A 19278-nucleotide genomic window follows, 5' to 3' on the forward strand; every position below is an offset into this window, starting at 1 on the left:
TTTATGTACTTATAGTTAATAACTTTTTAAATGGTATTTCTTAAAAACTTACTATGTACCAGGCATTGTACTAAGCGCTGGGGTAGATACAAGCTAATCAAGTTGGATACAGTCCATGTACTACATGGGGCTCACAGTAGTAGTCTCCATTTTACAGATGAGGAAACTGAGGCACAGAGAAGTTAACAAACACCATAAAAACAAACCAATGAGTTTACAGTCTAGAGGGGGAGATAGGCATTTATATTTATATATAAATTACAAATATGGATTAGGGTTCGTTATGGATTAGGGCTTTCTCATCTGTAAAAGATTCCCTCAGCCTGTGAGGAGGGTAGTTCCATTCATACCCTTCAGCAGTCATGTGATAATGTATCAGCAACCATTTAACTTCCTGAATGATAGCTATAAATCATTACTTTTATGGTAGCAGCGTGTCCCTGGATGTCTTCAGATTTAGTGTTCCACAATTGACCACACCTGTTTCTTAGCTTGATCTGTACGTTTTGTTATGGTTTTGCAGAAACAACTCCTAGGGTGATGTCAACCAAGTTTTCATGCCATTACTTGGGCAGACCACGATGGTCTATTCATTTCGGATGCGGGGGCAGTCAGTGACAGTGACCTTTTCGATTAGGTTCAGGTTATAACCAAGACCTCAGGCCAAGGAAAGAACATTCCCTTGGGTTGGCAAAATGTGGCCCGAGGTGGGACTGCACTGCACGTATAGAGGCTCCTAAGAAGCTCCAGAGCCTGCCATGGCTACAGTCCACAGTTCCCATATGTCACAGCCGCCTCTTGCCTCCATGGCAGGTTTGGAGCGGGTTCAGAATCTACCATGGGGGGAGATTCAGCTACTTTTCTGAATGTAAATGGCATTCTGTATGTAAATGGCATTCTGAATGTAAGGGAGGCGCCCTTCCCCAGCATTTCTACAAGTCCCGAGTGTGCACTTTCATGTGTATAAGGTGTAGGGATGTGTGTACTTGTGTAGTTCCATGTAGAAGTGTGTATATTAAAGTGTATTCCTGTATATGTGTGTGACACTGTGTATATGCTTGAGCCACATGAGTTGCATATGTGTTTGAGGGAGCTTGGGAGAAAGGAATCTCTTCTATCTTAGAGGTTCCTAAGGTTCTGTAATAATAATAATAATGGTATTTGTTAAGTGCTCACTAGGTAATAATAATAATAATAATAATGGTATTTGTTAAGTGCTCACTAGGTAATAATAATAATAATAATAATAATGCTGGTATTTGTTAAGTGCTTTCTATGTGCCAAGCACTGTTCTAAGCGCTGGGGGGGTTACAAGGTAATCAAGGTTGTCCCACGTGGGGCTCACAGTCTTAATCCCCATTTTACAGATGATGGAACTGAGGCACAGAGAAGTTAAGTGACTTGCCCAAGGTCACACAGCTGACAAGCGGTGGATCCAGAATTAGAACCCATGACCTCTGATTCTCAAGCCCGGGCTCTTTCCACTGAGCCATGCTGCTAAGCACTGTTCTAAGGACTGGGGTAGATAACATGGTTATCAGGTTGTCTCACGTGGGGCTTAATCCCCTTTTTACAGATAACTGAGGCACAGAGAAGTTAAGTGGCTTGCTCAAGGTCACACAGCGGACAAGTGGAAGAGCAGGGATTAGAACCCACATTCTCCAACACCCAAGCCAGTGCTGTAGGGGCTGTGTCCATCAAATCCCAGCTGGAAATATTATCTGGGTCCAGGAAAGAGGTTTTTTAAATCAATCAATCAGAGCACTGTACTAAGCTCTTGGGAGAACACAACAGGGTTAGGCGACATTATTATTATTATTATTATTATTATTATTAATGTCTGCCTCCCCCCTTCTAGACTGTGAGCCCGTTGTCGGGTAGGGGTGGTCTCTGTTGCCGAATTGTACTTTCCAAGCGCTTAGTACGGTGTTCTGCACACAGTAAGCACTCAAGAAATACGATTGAAAGAATGAATGAATGATCCTTACTCTCGAGTTTACAATCCAGCAAGAGAAACAGACCCTAAACTATTCTACCCATAGGGGGAAGAAAGAAACGTGGATGTGTGGCTGACTGATTGCTTAGATAGTAGGTTACATAAATTGATATATACAAACGTGTTACGGGAGGTTCTGATTGCATAATTGCACAGCAGGCTTACTAGCCCTGAGGTGGTAGTTGGGGAAATGTAACCTGGGCAGAAGCCCTCTGTAAATGCCACTGTTGATTTCTTTTGAACAATTGAAAGCCCCGTGGGTAGCAAATGCAACGTGCAGCAAAAGGCGAGGAAGGGGCTACATTGATCTTATCAGACATGCACTTTGGCTCTGTCCCACGTGGATTTGATCAGGCAGTGCCGCAGATGCAGGGCACAGCTGTGTGAGGGGGTGGTTTTGTGAGCAGGCACGGGGAAGCACGTGGATGCTCAGTGCACCGTCCTCTCTTTCTCCATCCCACCACCTCCCCCCGCATCAGGTAGGAAGACCCCTGCTCTGCTCCCGGAGGCTTGCAGGGTCTCACGGTTAGCTCAAGGGCCTGGGAAGGATGGAGGAGGGGGATGTGCGCAGGCGCAGAGGCGGGTTGCTAGGTAACAGAGCGCGTCCCTCCTCCCTTCGATGAGCATCCCGGCCCTGCAGGTTTAGGATCGGGACCTGCCCAGGACGGGAGGCGACAGGCGGCGGAGACATCTCTTCCTACTCGGTGAGAAGGGGATGGGCCCCGGGAGGCTTGGGAAGACGCAGGGATCTGGCCCGTTTCCTCCTCAATCAATCAATCAATCATCAATCGATGAATCATCGATTCATTTGATTCAGTTGATGAATCATCAGTCGTATTTATTGAGCGCTTACTGTGTGCAGAGCACTGTACTAAGCGCTTGGGAAGTCCAAGTTGGCAACATCTAGAGACAGTCCCTACCCAACAGGGGGCTCACAGGCTAAAAGGGGGAGGCAGAGAACGACACCAAACATACTAACAAAATAAATAGAATAGATATGTACAAGCAAAATAAATAAATAAATAAATAAATAGAGTAATAAATATGTACAAACATATATACAGGTGCTGTGGGGAAGGGAAGGAGGTAAGATGGGGGATGGAGAGGGGGAGAGGAAGGAAGGGGCTCAGTCTGGGAAGGCCTCCTGGAGGAGGGGAGCTCTCAGTAGGGCCTCCTCCCCATCCCCCCCCCCCCGCCCTACCTCCTTCCCCTCCCCACAGAACCTGTATATATAATAATGATAATGGCATTTATTAAGCGCTTACTATATACAAAGCACTGCTCTAAGCGCTGGGGAGGTTACAAGGCGATCAGGTTGCCCCACGTGGGGCTCACAGTCTTAGTCCCCACTTTACAGATAAGGTAACTGAGACACAGAGAAGTTAAGTGACTTGCCCAAAGGCACACAGCTGACAGTTGGCGGAGCTGGGATTTGAACCCATGACCTCTGACTCCAAAGCCCGTGCTCTTTCTTCTGAGCCACAATGCTTCTTTATGTTTGTACAGATGTATTACTCTATTTTACTTAGTACAGTGCTAAGCGCTTAGTACAGTGCTCTGCACACAGTAAGCGCTCAATAAATGCGATTGATTGATTTTACTTGTACATATTTACTATTCTATTTATTTTGTTAATGATATGCATTTAGCTTGATATTTGTTCTGACGACTTGATACCTGCCCACGTGTTTTGTTTTGTTGTCTGTCTCCCCCTTCTAGACTGTGAGCCCGTTGTTGGGTAGGGACCGTCTCTATCTGTTCCCAACTTGTACTTCCCAAGCGCCTAGTACAGTGTTCTGCACACAGTAAGCGCTCAATAAATACGATTGAATGAATGAAAAGGGAAAGGACAATAAATGCGATTGAATGAACTGGGGCTCTTTGGACTGTTTCCATTTTTTCCATCCCACTGCGGACCCTGGCTCGCCTACAGGACAGCGGTGGCCCCGCTGACTTGAACTCTGGTGTCTGGGTCAGTCCAGTCTTTCACCCTGAAACAGAGCCCCAAGGCACAGTCCCCGTGCCTTATTGCTTCCTCTTCAAGCCGGATCTTTTTCAGAGGATTTTACAAGTTGCTCAGCAGAAGTCAGGGCTTGAGCAGCTGTTGGACGGGTGTGCACAAGCCTCAGTCGCGCGGTGGATCCTAAAAAGACTCTCCCAAGCGCTTCGTACAGTGCTTTGCAAAGTTAACGCTCAATAAATGCGATTGAATGAATGAGGCAGCCAAAGCAGAAGTATCCCCCACCCCTCAGCCCCCCCACCTTTCCTCATCTCCCACTCCCTTCTGCATCACACTTATTCCCTTTGCTTTTCCTCCCCTCCCAGCTCCAAAACAGTAATGTACATATCTGTAATTTTATTTATTTGTATTCATGTCTGTCTTCCCCCCTCTAAGCTCGTTGTGGGCAGGGCATGTGTCTGTTGTTGTACTTCCCTAAAGGCCTTGGTACAGTGCTCTGTGCACAATAAGTGCTCAATAAATACGATTGAAATGAAAAACAAACGCTTTATAGTGTGATCCCCATGAAGGATAGGGACTGCATCCCACCGGATTAATATCTACCACAGTGCTTGGCACATGGCTTTACAAACACTTCAGTCACTATTGTTATTATTACATGGTACTTGTTAAGCGCTTACTATATTGCCAGGCACCATACTAAGCATTAGGGTAGATAGAAGCTTCAGCTTGTCGTTGTCCTACATGGTGCTCAAAATAGTAATCCCCATTTTACAGATGAGGTAATTAAGGCACAGGAAACGATTTGCCCGAAGGCACACAGCATGCAAGTGACAGAGTCAGTTTTAGAACCAGGTCCTTCTGACTCTCAGGCAACCACTAGAGGTTTTTGAAGAGTGAGGGGAAAATGGACAGAATGTTTTTCTCAAAAAACAGTCTGAGCAGCAGAATGTTGATCTGGGTATTTTATTTGTGTCTCCCCCATTCAACTGTAAGCTCCTAGAGGGTAGGGATTGGGTCTTTTAGTTCAATTGTTTATCCCAGATTCCTAATACAGGGCTCCGCCCGTAGTAGATGCTTGCTTGATAAATGCGGTTGATGAATGATGATGGTGGTGGGGGTTAGTCTTGCCAGATGTCTACAGAGATATTCTTTGTCTTGATTGTTATCCTTTTTGGGTGAACCTGTCAATAAGGTACCAAGTGCTTTTTGCTGTAGAGGGAGGTGTATGGTCATTCACTTGCTCCTGTTTCCGGGGAGATTTAGGAGGCCTGAGCCGATCTGGTCACAGGGATGTCCCAACTGGGTGGTCATTTAGGGTCCATGTCTTGAGGGAACTGCCCAATTCATGAAAATGCAGTTCTTACCCTTGAATAATAGACTCTGCTTGTGATTCAATTTTAGATTTAGGGGTCTGGAATTTACAGCTCTCCTTGGAATCAAATATGGCTCTTAAGCATCAGCCCCCACCCCTAGACTTGGCATCATAAGGACAACACTTTTTCATCTTCCTCCACAGCATAAAACTAGGAAAGAAGATAGGCAGGAAGTAGTTGGACTGCCCTGTCCCTTTGAGCAGGAAAGGGGCTGAGGGGGAGCCAACATGGCAGCTCTGTGGTTCATCAGGTGGCAGGGTGAGTGCAAGCTGCTTCTGTCCCCTCCTCAGTCCTTGCAGCTTGTGCCCCACGTATGACTCTTCTTGGGATAAAATGTGTGTCTTAAGCATCAGCCCCCATCCGTGGTCTTGGCACCATAAAGATGACACTATTAGCTCAGCCTGCACAGCATAAAGTAATGAAGGAAGCTGAGCAAGAAGCAGCTGGGCCACCCTGTCCCTTTGAGCTGGAAAGGGGCTGAGCAGGAGCCAAGATGGCAGTTCCATGCTTTATCATTCAGCAGGGTGAGCACAAGTTGCTCCTGTCTCCCTGCTCCCTCAGGGGCACTGTCCACCCACCTGAAGCAAGCAGTCCCTTTACCAGGCACTGTCTGCCATGAGCATTTTTCACAGGCTCCCACTCAGGCTAGGTCTGAAAGCAGCTGAGTTAAGTGGAGGCAGCAGTAACAGCCACAGAGGAGTAAGTTTACTCTGAACAGCTGTTGCTGTGAAGCAGCCACGTGGCTCAATGATGTCATTCATTCAGTCATATTTGAGTGCTTACTGTGTGCAGAGCACTGTACTAAGCACTCGGAAAGTACAATTAGGCAACAAATGGAGACAATCCCTACCCAACTTACCACACCATGCACAGCATGACTAATTGACGTCATATATGTCATGGATGAGGACCATAAATTGTATGGCTCTTTTTTTCTTCAGTTGTGCGCAGGTTTTATTTCTTTTACTTGCCGACCCCTGTTCTAAACAGATAATCAATAAACTTGGAGTCTGTGCTCTTCCTGCCACTGGATGTCAGATGAATCAATTCTAGCCAAGCCTCAGGTTTTACCCTTTTTTATGGTATTGTGAACTTTGTGCCAGGCACCGTGCTAAGCACTGGGGCAGATTAAGCAGTCAAGTTGGACACAGTCCATGCCCCATGTGGGGCTAACAGTCTTCATCCCCATTTTATGGGTAAGGTAACTGAAGCACAGAGAAGGGAATTGACTTGCCTAAGGTCATACAGGAGACAAGTGGTGGAGCTGGCTTTAGAACCCAGGTCCTTCTGACTGCTAGGCCACACTGTTCTATAAAATGATAAAGTTTCCAGTCACCCACAGCTAAAGCAACAATGGATTGTACAGGGTCAGAGAAAATGGTGGGGCAAGCTATTACCAATGAAACTAAGCAGTCATCCTGCTGGCTGTGGCATACCCCACAGCATTGTTCTAAACTAAAGATTTAGATAAATAGGCAGGCTGAGTATGCTCACTGAAGTCACAGCAGGAGTCCCCATAAGAGTCTGAAATAGCCCTATTTGTTCACCCGCTGTTCACCCCAAATGGAAAAGGAGATGAAATAAGGGCCTTCAACATGTCTTTCCTCACCAGAGGGCTGCACCTGAGGGGCTTTAAATCTTGGGGTGTTGAACAAGAGCCCAGCCAACTTGAAATGGAGAAGCGTTTACTCCAAACCCTATACCTAGGGGCAAAAAGGAATCCTAAGGGTGGATACAAAAACCAGAGTTTGAAAAGGATTCTGTGTAAAAGAAATGTATTTGACTCTATTAACCATGGTATCATGGTCCAGAAGAACATCATGTGATGAAAATCATCATCCACAAGGAAGGATGCCTCTCATAGCATGTGAACAGGCAGCTCTGGTATTGACATTACTCCCCTGAGCAAAATCTGATTTACTTCAGGAAGGGCAGCCTTTCATTAAAGTTAGCTGGGTGAGTGAATGTGCAGCTTGAAATATTTTATTTTCCTTCAGTCCATTAGCTTTCATTCATTGTCATATTTATTGAGTGCTTACTGTGTGCAAAGCACTGTATTAAGTGCTTGGGAGAGTAAAATACAACAGTAGACTCATTCCCTGCCCAAAATGAGCTCACAGTCTAGAGTAGAAGGGCCATATGTAGATGAGAGTATACCAGTTTAATTTCTGTGCCCACTTGCTCCCTTTTCCCATTGATTTATCTTGTTGTTGTTTTAGTCAGTCAATCATTTATTGTGTGGTTACTGTGTGCAGAGCACTGTTCTAAGTGCATGGAAGGGTATAATATAACAATATAATAGACATATTCCCTGCCCACAATGAGCTTACAATGTTGGGGATGAAAGAGTGCTGAAAAAGATGATGTCTTTGCTTTCTTCATCCCACACCTTAATGCTTCTCATTTAAATACCATTTAAAGAGCCATAAGCAAATACCATTTAAAGAAAAGAAACTCTTAGTGAAGTGAGTGGCTGCTTGAATCACGCTTCTTTTTTAAGGTATCAACACTGAAACCCTCAGCACTTGTGTCCATATCCATAATTTCTTTTTATTAATATCTATCTCCCGCTCTTGACTGTAAGCTCCTTGTGGGCAGATAACATGTTTACCACCTCTGTCATAGTCTCCCAAGCACTTAGTAATCACTCAATAAATATGATTGGTGTAGCACAATAATAAATCCGATAGACTAAATGGGTAATTAAACATCAAAGAATATGCTTGTAATACACTCTTCTGATTTTGAACCTATAAGGGTCTAAAAATCCCTCATACATTTTTCTGATTTTGGTTATTTTACAGGACAACATGGCTAGAATACCAAAGCATTTTGGACTAAGTTATAATGAAGAAATAAAAATGAAAAAGGAACTTGACGAGGTCCGCAAGCAGGTTCGGCAGGATTTTCTGAAATTCAAACAGGCATTGGTTGCTCGCACCAGTGTAGGCATTTCCCATGGCCTGGTGTATCCAGGTGAACGGGTTACTTCCCAGACCTCGGAGCCCCCCTGGAGAGAAAAAGGGACAGTTCCAACTGAAGTTTTCGGCAGCCAGAAAGATCAGAGAAAAGGTAGGAGCATTTCGTCAGTCAGCGATTCTGCAAAACAAACTTGTGACCTCAGACCTCAGATTCAAAAAAGAAAATCGCCTCCAGAAGAGAGCAAGGTTGAGGTCGATCGAAGTGGACCAAGTGGTCTTTCAAGAGCCAGAGATGATCCCGGTGGATCCGAAAGAGCAAAGAAGCCAGTTATAGCTTCTTTAGCCGGCACCACCAAACAAGCCACGTTATTTAAACCTTCGGTTCGTCCCCAGAAGCTTAAGCATCACAGATTTATTGTTCGCCGAAGGCCACAGACTCCTAAACCCACTGTGTTGCAGAAAATCGAAGAATTTCCGGCAGGCAAGTCTCACACTCCCCCTGTCCAGAGAACCCACCCCAGTGAAGAAAATGCCACCTTGAGCATGACCACTGAGAGTTCCGCTATTTCAATCTCAAGCAGAAGGGAGAGTGAACTCGGACAGTTGACGAAAAAGAAAAAACAGGTGAAACAGGATCTGAAAGGAGCACAGAGAGTTTCATTCGCTGAAGAGAGAATGGGACGCATTCGGGGCTCCAAGAGGATTAGCGGGAGGTTGAGTGCAGAGCTGCAGGGAAGAGCCAGACGCCGCACTTTAAAAATAGCCAAGGAGGATTTCCAGCAGAGCACTCCAGAGGAGCCTGTTTCGTCTCCCAGTTTGCTTGTTAAACTGGTTCCAAGATCTATCGATGAAATAATTGCTTCCCTGCAGTCCACCTCTCCGTCGGCTTCGGATCGGATGATCAAAGAGCTCATAGAGGGTATCCTTGGCCAGAACTACGACATTAAAATGGAGGTAGGTGAACCTTAACTGAAGTCAAATTTTCAGTTGGGCAAATGTTATTTTTATGCAAGTTGTATGTTTTCTTTCAGATTTCCCAATGTGTTCTAACCCAGACTCCAGATGAGTCGAATGGACATAAACACTGAAATGCATTGATTCTCATTCCCTTCTGTCACCGACCATCCAATGCCTTTTTAAGGATATTAATTAAAGGGGAAGCATTTCAATATCCTTTAAAATGCAGCAGTTCCTGACCCCTGAAATAATACACCTCATATTCTACCAGGATTTTTTTTACTAAAAGGGTATAGTTAGTCACATTCCAATATCAATTCAGATGTTAAATGCTTGGAATGAAAGTGGCCATTACAAAATCACTATTTTGTTTGAGAATTTAGCAGTTTATTAGCACCATTCAGAGTGAACATTTTTTCAATCATTAGGAATAATAATAATAATAATAATAATAGCATTTGTTAAGCACTTACTATGTGCAAAGTACTGTTCTAAGCGCTGGGGTGATTAGGTTGTCCCACGTGGGGCTCACAGTCTTAGTCCCCATTTTACAGATGAAGTAACTGAGGCTCAGTTGCCTGACTTGCCCAAGGTCACATAGCAGACATGTGGCGGAGCTGGGATTAAAACCCATGACCTCTGATTCCCAAACCCGTGCTCTTTCCACTTCAGACAAAATAAGTGGCTCCTTCAGCAGTCTATTAATGTTTTACCTTTTGGGTCAATTTGATGAATTCTCCATTTTGTCATTGGAAACTTTCGATACATATGGAGCCTTTTGCATGTGAAGGCACTAATTTATGTTTTAGTCAGTTCAGGGATGACCCTTCCATAGAATCAGAGAATCACAGAGCTGGATAGGATTTTGAGAGGTCATCTTCTTTCCCAACCCTTGAGGCAGGAGTCTTCTATCGATCTGTCCCTTTTCTATATCAAAGGATCTCAGCATCACTTTGCGGCAGAACCCTTTTATCCTCCAGTATTTTCCACTGGTAACAGTGGAATAACAATAAGCTAGGAAAGTTATTACTACGGGATAAGCACTGGAGTAGATTCACGATGATCAGACCATCATGGGTTCTAGTCCCTGCTCTGCCACTTTGCTGTGGGGAGTCTAAGTCTCCTCACTTAGACTGTGAGCCCCATAGTAATAATAATAATAATCATGGCATTTAAGTGCTTACTATGAGCCAGACACTGACCTAAGCAATGGGGTGGATGAAAGCAAATCAGGTTGGACACAGTCCCTGTCCCACACGGGTTTCAAAGTCTGAGCCACAGAGAAGTGGAGTGACTTACCCAAGGTCACACAGCACAAGGGACAAAACACTTGTTCTCCCTTCTCTCTCGGACTGTGAGCCCCTTGTGGGACAGAGACTGAGTTTGATCTGATTATATTGCATCTACCCAGTGCTTAAGAAAGTGCTTGGCACACAAGTGCTTAAAAATACCATCACCATTATCATTACCAACATCCTTAACATTTTCAGCAGTCATATTTGCAATCACCTGTCTTCTGTTTGGAATATTTTCCCATAGTTCTGGCCACATAATCTGTAATACAGTCTTAGCATAGAATGCCAAGTGTCAGTTATCAGTCTATAAGCTTGAAGATGGGCTTGTTCATTAGTTGAAATATTACCTGGTGGATTTTGCTTTTTGAAATTTTAGAAATTTAGAAGTCCTCATCATCTGATATTTATTGAATGCTTTGTGCAGAGCACTATGCTAAGCACTTGGGAGAATACAATACGAGTTAGCAGTTGTGGACCCTGCCTACAAATGTCCAAGCAAGTGGTCTCTTGGCAGAGTCTATAGGTGTCAGCTCTTCATTCATTCAATCGTCTTTATTGAGCGCTTACTGTGTGCAGAGCACTGTATTAAGTGCTTGGAAAGTACAATTTGGCAACAGATAGAGATGTTCCCTACCCAACAACCGGCTCACAGTCTAGAAGGGGGAGACAGACAACAAAACAAGTAGACAAGTGTCAATATCATCAAAATCATCACGAGATGCAGCGTGGCTCAGTGGAAAGAACACGTGCTTGGGAGTCAGAGGTCGTGGGTTCTAAACCCACTCCACCACTTGTCTGTTGTGTGACTTTGGGCAAGTCACTTAACTTCTTTATGCCTCAGTTACCTCATCTGTAAAATGGGGATTAAGACTGTGAGTCCCACGTGGTATGACCTGATAACCTTGTATCTACCCCAGCGCTTAGAACAGTGCTTGGCTCATAGTAAGCGCTTAACAAATACCACCATCATCATCAAAATAGATAAATAGAATTATAGGTATATACACATCATTAATAAAATAGGGTAATAAATATGTACAAACTCTTCATTCTGACTGCAGGGTTTTGAGGGTTAAAGCTTTCCCCTGAGCTTATTTATTTATGTATGTATCCATAATTCATTTATATTAATGTCTCTTTTCCCCTCTAAGCTGTGAGCTCACTGTAGACAGGGAACATGCCTACTAACTCTGTCACGTTGTACTCTCCCAAGTCCTTAGTACAGTGCTCCGCCCACAGTAAGGACTCAATAAATACCACTGATTGATTGATTGACCTGAGGTTGGAAGCCAATGGTGGGGTGGGAGAGCAAGTGTTAAAAACCCCTGCTTAGTCCAGGAGTCTGGCAGAGGATGACAAAGCCCTTGTGTGGCCCCGAAGCTTAGCTAGAGATCAAAGAGCCTCCGGTTAGTCCCAGAGCCAGGTCGTCCACCTCTGGCCAGAGAAATGTCCTTCTTGTGTACAAGGCCTCTGGTGGGCTGGGGCCAAACTGGGAAGGAGGCTATGCTATGCCTTGGAACTCGATGGGGGCATGAGGAAATCCTTGCCCACATCCACAGCTCTGCTGGGTTCCCTGGCTAGTTGGAGGAAAGGAGACTTTGCCAGCTTCAAGGGCAGGTGGGGAAGACAAGGGAGAGGAGAAGGGGGAAGAGGAAAAGAGAGAGAGAGAGAGAGAGAGAGAGAGAGAGAGAGTGTGTGTGTGTGTGTTGGGGGAAAGAGGTGTGTTATTGCAGCCTACCTTGCCTATAAAGCAGAGGCAAGCCACAAACTGGGATCTAAAATGATAATGGTATTTTTTATGGTATATAAGCATTTACTATGTCCTTAGTACACTAAACGCTAGGGTAGATATAAGCTAGTCAGGTTGGACACAGTCCATAGCCCACATGGGGCTCACATATTAATCCCCATGTTAAAGATGAGGTAACAGAGGCACAGAGAAGTGAAGTGGCTTACCCAGAGTCACACAGCAGACAAGTGGCAGAGCTGGGATTGGAACCCAGCTCCTTTTCACTCCCAGGCCCGCACTTTATCCACTAGGCCATGTAGCTCAATGGTATTTATTGGGCACTCACTTTCAGAGCACTATACTAAGAGCCTCAATGGTATGTATTGGGCACTCACTTTCAGAGCACTATACTAAGAGCTTGGGAGGGTACAAAGCAACAGAGGTGGTAGACATGTTCTCTGCTCACAAGGAGCTTACAGTCTAGGGGGACAGACAGGCACTAATATAAATGAAGAAGTTATGGATATGTAAGTAAGTGCTATGGGACTGATGATGGGGTGTTAAGCAAGCACTGTGCTTAGTGCTGGGGTAGATACAAGTTATTCACATTGGACAGCGTCCCTGTCCTATATGGGGTTCACAGTCTAATTAGGAGGGAGAACAGGTATTGAATCCCCATTTTACAGATGAGTAAACTAAGCACGGAGCAGTTAAGTTAGAGAAGCAGTGTGGCTAAATGCACAGGCTTGGAGTCAGAGGTCATGGGTTCAAATCCCGGCTCCAGCAATTGTCAGCTGTATGACTCTGGACCAGTCACTTCCCTACTCTGTGCCTCAGTTCCCTCATCTGTAAAATGGGGATTAAGACTGTGAGCCCTCACATGGGACAACGTGATCACTTTGTATCCTCCCCGGCACTTAGAACAGTGCTTTGCACATAGTAAGCGCTTAACAAATGCCATCATTATTATTATTAAGTGACTGAAGGTCCCACAGCGGACAAGGAGCAGAGCCAGATTTAGAACCTAGGTCCTTCGACTCTCAGACCTGTGCTCTTTCCACTAGGCCACACTGCGGCCCTTACATAAGATAGTAATTGTACTCTGCATAGGACTCATCATCATCATCATCACCATCAATCGTATTTATTGAGCGCTTACTATGTGCAGAGCACTGTACTAAGCGCTTGCGAAGTACAAATTGGCAACATATAGAGACAGTCCCTACCCAACAGTGGGCTCACAGTCTAAAAGGGGACTCATGGAGATGTTGGAATAAAGTGAAAGCAAAATAAAGGTGCTCTCTCTAGGTAATGAAGCAGCAGGTACATTTCAACTTTAAATGGTCATACTTTTCTGTTTTTCATTCATTTAATCCCAGAGCGGTGAGGTGTCTGCCTCCTGAGCCACTCTGAGTTTGCGTACAGTAACGATGAAAATCACAGCTGAATGTGCAAGTGTGTCAACTGGAGGGATTTGGTTAATTCAAATTTTGTGAATATGTGTTGTTTGAAGGCGACTTTTTTGGCCTCCAGTTCCAAAATTTTCACTTTCATGTTCCTTAAAAAATGGAAGAAATTATATAATATCCTTTGTGTTTTCAGTTTTCATTTTATTTTCTTTGAAGTTGAATTTAAATGATTAAGGCTTGATTTATAAGTCAATTTGGAGTGTTAACAGAAATGCTTTAAAGTTACCGTGTGTTCTCAAATCCAAACCTTTGATATCTCTCAATCATTCATCACTTCAGTTGTTTTTGACTTTATGTCAAGGAGACCGTATTAGCAAAGCTTTGTGAGAGAGGTGCCATTTAGAGAAGTCTGTCTGTCAAAAACTAAACAAAAGCATAAGTGATTCAGCTGTTAGTTGACTTTGACTGCTTTCTTGAAGGATTAAGATATGTGTTTTTAATATTTAAATCGAAAATCAGGTGTAATGAAACAACTCTATAACAGGGTATCCTAAAAAGATTTGGATTCAGCCCCCTGAAAAGGTAAATAACATAATCAATGATATTAATTGAGTCTTTATTGTGTGCAGAGCACTGTACTGTGTTCGGGAGAGTAAAGTATAATAGGGTTGGTGGACACTATCCCTGCCCACAAGGAGTTTACAGTTTAAGGAATCCAAGAAATACTGTAATTGGATAATGGCAGCCATCCTTTACAGTGGTTCCTCTACAATGTACATTTGTTGTGGGTAGGGAACTTGTCTGACTGTTATTGTACTTTCTCAAGTGCTTAGTACAGTGCTTAGCACACAGTAAGTGTTCAATAAATATGATTAATTGATCCAGTATTCTCTCTCTGACAATGGCAACAGGCTGCTTGGAGGAAAAGTGTGATTTTTTTTTTTTTTTAAATGGTATTAAACGCTTATTACGTGCCAGGCACTGCAGTCAGCACTGGGGTAGATACAAGATAATCAGGTTGGACACTGTCTCTTTCCCACAGGGGGCATAGTCTTAGTCCTCATTTTACAAGTGTGGTAACTGAGGCACAGAGAAGTTGTGAATTACCCAAGGTCACACAGCGGACAATTAGTGGAGTCAGGATTAGAACCCAGGTCCTCCTGACTCCCAAGCCATACTGCTCTTCTAATCACTGTTGTCCTTGATAACCATCCGAAACTTTAGGGATGCATCTAGCCCTCATAGAAGCAGTGTGGCTCAGTGGAAAGAGCACGGGCTTGGGAGTCAGAGGTCATGGGTTCTAATCCCGGCTCCCCCACGTGTCTGCTGTGTGACCTTGGGCAAGTCACTTAACTTCTCTGAGCCTTAGTTACCTCTTCTGTAAAATGGGGATTAAGACTGTGAGCCCCACGTGGGACAACGTGATCAACTTGTATCCCCCCAGCGCTTAGAACAGTGCTTTGCACATAGTAAGTGCTTAACAAATGCCATTATTATTATTAATAATATCCCTAATAAAGCGGGGTAATCTTAGGATCTTGATAAATTTTTAGAGCAGCCAAACTTTTTTAGTACTTACTAGAGCCCGTGTACTGTTGACATTAAATACTTAAACCAATGTATAAAGGTCTTAATACTGTACACTGGATTTCCACGATATCATTCAGACAACAAATGTACCCCTGGATTTAACATATACAAAGTGCTTAACATTTGTCATGATTATCATATCAACCATATCATGCTATGGCCTGAAGCCACATTGCGGACTGTGAGTCCGTTGTTGTGTAGGGACCGTCCCTATATGTTGCCAACTTTCCCAAGAGCTTAGTACAGTGCGCTGCACACAGTATGCGCTCAATAAATACGATTGAATGAATGAATGAATGAAATCTGGATCAATAGTTGGTCTAAGAGAACTCGGGCTAGAATCTCGCCAGCCACTGAGAGTTGTGAGACCTTTGGTTATTTCTGCTGTAAGCTCTTTCCCCTTTCATTTTTTTTTTTACTGGCATTTGTGAAGCACTTATTATGTGCCAAGCACTGTTCTAAGCATTGGGGTAGATGCAAGTTATTTAGGTTGGACAGAGTCCCTGTTCCATATGGGGTTCACAGTCTAATTAGAAGGGAGAACAGGTACCGTGTACCTCAGTTCCCTCATCGGTAAAGTGGGGATTAAATCTTTCTCCTCCTACTTAGACTGTGAGCCCCATGTGGGACAGGGACTGTGTCCAACCCGATTAACTTGTATTTATCCCAGTGCTTAGAACAGTGCTTGACACATAATCAGTGCTTCACAAGTACTGTAAAATTGAAAATTAAATTGAAACACTGAAAGATACTACATATATGAAATTCATTATTTCAGGAAGTTATGGAGGCAGAAAATATCAACAAGTTCAAGGGGGGGGGTCTAGATATATTTCTGGACATAAATGGTTAGAGAAGGACATTTTAATGATGCACCTTAGCCCACCATTAGCCATGTGGTGGTTGTTGAGGAAGGCAACTATCACACTCTTCTTCCAAGCATCATGTCGCTGCTGTCAGGTGCAGAATATTGGAGTGAATAGACTATTGACTTTTCATCATTGACATCATTGGTATTTACTGAGTATTTACTAGGTGCAGAGCACTATTCTAAGTGCTTGGGAGAATGCAACACAGGATTTGTAGACAAACAGAGTTTGTAGATGCATCGTGCGCATGATGAGCTTAATGAGTCCAGCGGAGAAGACAGACATTAATAAAAACAAATACTTTATAATATGGTTTATAGAAGTGTACATAGACTGTGAGCCCACTGTTGGGTAGGGACCATCTCTATATGTTGCCAACTTGTACTTCCCAAGCGCTTAGTACAGTGCTCTGCACACAGTAAGCGCTCAATAAATACGATTGAATGAATGAATATAAATGGTGTGGGGCTGAAGGTGAGGTGAATATCAAATGCCCAGAGGGCACAGATCCAAATGCATAGATGGCACAAAGGAAGGGAGAGTTGCCAAGTGCTTAGTACAGTGCTCTGCACACAGTAAGCACTCAATAAATATGATTGAATGAATAGGGAAAAGAAGGCTTAATCAGGGACGGCCTCTTGGAGGAGATGTGGTCTTAATAAGGCTTTAGGATTGCATATCTGCTTTTTAGGACTTTCCTCGATTTTATGTCATTATTCCAGTCTGAAGCAGTGGAAAGCTGTGTAAACTCTGAGGAATCTATTTTTTTTCCCTTCACCTTTTGTTCCACCGTGCTGAGCTAATGGCATGATATCAAGGCCACCACAAAAATGTCTCAGGCTGTGCTCTTTCAAAACACAGGCCAGCTTTCATCATCTCTCAGTTTAAATTTCTGATGGGATCACACACTCAACCGTCTTTTTCTTGGCCCCCAGACAGAGATTTCTACAGTTAACAGCTTGTAATAGTCAACCCACCATGGACCCAAAAGTTTGTTACAGCCTAGAACGCCTATGGAGGCCCCATTCGCATTTGCTCGCCATCTTCCCTCCTTCAAATGGAGGGTGCACTCTGAGGAAAGGCAGCAAAATGTCAGTCAGTCAATCATATTTATTGAGTGCTTGCTGTGTGCAGAGCACTGTACTAAGCGCTTGGGAGAGTACAATATAACAGACATATTCCCTCAGCGACTGACCGCTGAGCTCTTCCACCAGGGCAACATGGTGGTGGCTCTCAGACACTTGGGATCCAAGTCCAGACTTGGCAGAGTTTGCTGGATACGGACTTAGATACATTTTTTTTTAAATGGTATTTGTTAAGCGCTTACTATATGTCAACACTGTTCTAAGCGCCGGGGTAGATACAAGTTAATTAGGTTGGACGCAGTCCCCTTTTTTTAATGGTATTTGTTAAGCATCTACTATGTGCCAGACACTGTACTAAGAACTGGGGCAGATACAAGCTAATCAGTTTGGACAAAGCCAGTGTCGTATGTGGGGCTCATGGTGTTAATCCCCATTTTACAGTTGAGGTAACTGAAGCACAGAGAAGTGAAGTGACTGGCCCAAGGTCACCCAGCAGACAAGTGGCAAAGCCGGCATTAGAATCCATGTCCTTTTGACTTTCAGGCCCGTTCTCTTTCCACTAGGACGTGCCTCATAAATTGAGAGTACACATCTTCCCGGAGCAGCTGCCTTCTGAGTCAGCTTTGTTGTAGTTGGTAGGATCTGGCAAACTCACTTCTGACCCTTTACTGGCCTTCTACTAGCCCTGTACAGCGGCTTGGAAGAACCACATATGCTTTTCAAAAAGACAATCGATCTTATTTACTGAGCACTTACTACGTGCAGAGCAATAGACCAAGCACTTGGGAGAGTACAATACAGCAGAATTAGCAAACATATTCCCCGCCCATAACGAGCTTACAGTCCAGAGGGCGAGACAGACATTAATATGAATATATAAATAATTTATAATATATAATTTAAAGTCACACATATCTGTCCTCGAGCTTTTGGCTCCTTCACTACAAGTCTGACTCATCAGTGCTGTCAGATTGAGGGTGACGGGAAAGCACTTAGCTTCCTTGAGCCCCTCACTTCCCCAATACCTATCTTAAGCTAGCCCCCACTGAACATGTAAAGTTGGCTTCTTGGTTTCAGTGGATGGCAAGCGACGACTCTGCGCCGGTATTGGAGAGCTGCCCTCGAAGTACAGGGAGCTGACAGAATTGTCATCAATATTTTTCTTTTATTTTAACTTGTTCTCATTGTGCTCCCATTACATTCTTCTGTAGGGCGTGCTTGCCTTCCCCCAGTTAGATTTTGAGCCCTCGGTGGACAGGGTCTAGGTCTTAATTTCATTTTCCTGCCTTTGTCCAGAGTGTAGTACAGTTCTTTGCAGTTTGTAAGTGTGGAGTAAAGGTTTTTAATAATACTAACCATGGCAATAATAGTAATAATGAAATGAATATTACACTTGAGCCCCAGGTGAGGGAAGAAGTTGAAAAGATGCCAGGCTGCAAACCATCACTACCAGAAACAGGGGGAGTTTTAAGTTTTCTCGAAAGTGGCGTATCCCTACATTGTAAACTACTTGTGGTCAGGGTGCATATCTACCAACTCTGTTACACTGTACTCCCCTAAAGCATTCTTTATGCTGCTCTACACACATTAAGCATTTCATAAATAATATTGATTGATTGATGTCTGACACAGGTCATCATGCTGACTGTAGGGCTATCTTTAAACCCAAGCGATCTCTGCATACATTAGCCTCGCTAATGATAACTTTCATTATATCATACAGCTGGTTTACCAAGCCTGGTTAACTTGCATTCTCTGAGAAAAGAAGCTAAATATTGGCATCGTTGAAAATAAGTAATTGAAGCTACCAGAAGACATGAGACTAAAAGGGACTGTGAGATGGTTGTCCTCTTGGACATCAAGCCTAATGTTAGAGATGTGCTATCTAACCCCCAGTCTTTTCCCTTTAAATACTAAACTTTCCCTAGAGTATTTTTTTCCCAATGGAAAGCACTGTAAATGTAATGTTAATGTAATGTAGCAATGTAAAGCACTTATTATGTGCCAAATACTATACCAAGCACTGGAGTAGATAAAAGATAGTTAGATTGGATACAGACCCTGTTTCTCACGGGGCTCACAGTCTAAGTA

General features: G+C 43.7%; 1 protein-coding gene across 1 annotated transcript in view; it reads left to right on the forward strand.

Moving 5' to 3' along the window:
* Nucleotides 1-2611: 2611 nt before the first annotated feature.
* TTC6 (tetratricopeptide repeat domain 6) overlaps nucleotides 2612-19278 on the forward strand; it is a 91863-nt gene continuing 75196 nt past the window's right edge. Inside the window, 2 exon segments of the mRNA XM_038756925.1 lie at nucleotides 2612-2700; nucleotides 8137-9207. Of these exon segments, the coding sequence (XP_038612853.1) occupies nucleotides 8143-9207 (1065 nt within the window). The 5' untranslated portion in view covers nucleotides 2612-2700; nucleotides 8137-8142.

This window comes from Tachyglossus aculeatus, chromosome 14, assembly GCF_015852505.1.
Source record: "Tachyglossus aculeatus isolate mTacAcu1 chromosome 14, mTacAcu1.pri, whole genome shotgun sequence".
In the NCBI taxonomy this organism is placed as follows: domain Eukaryota; kingdom Metazoa; phylum Chordata; class Mammalia; order Monotremata; family Tachyglossidae; genus Tachyglossus; species Tachyglossus aculeatus.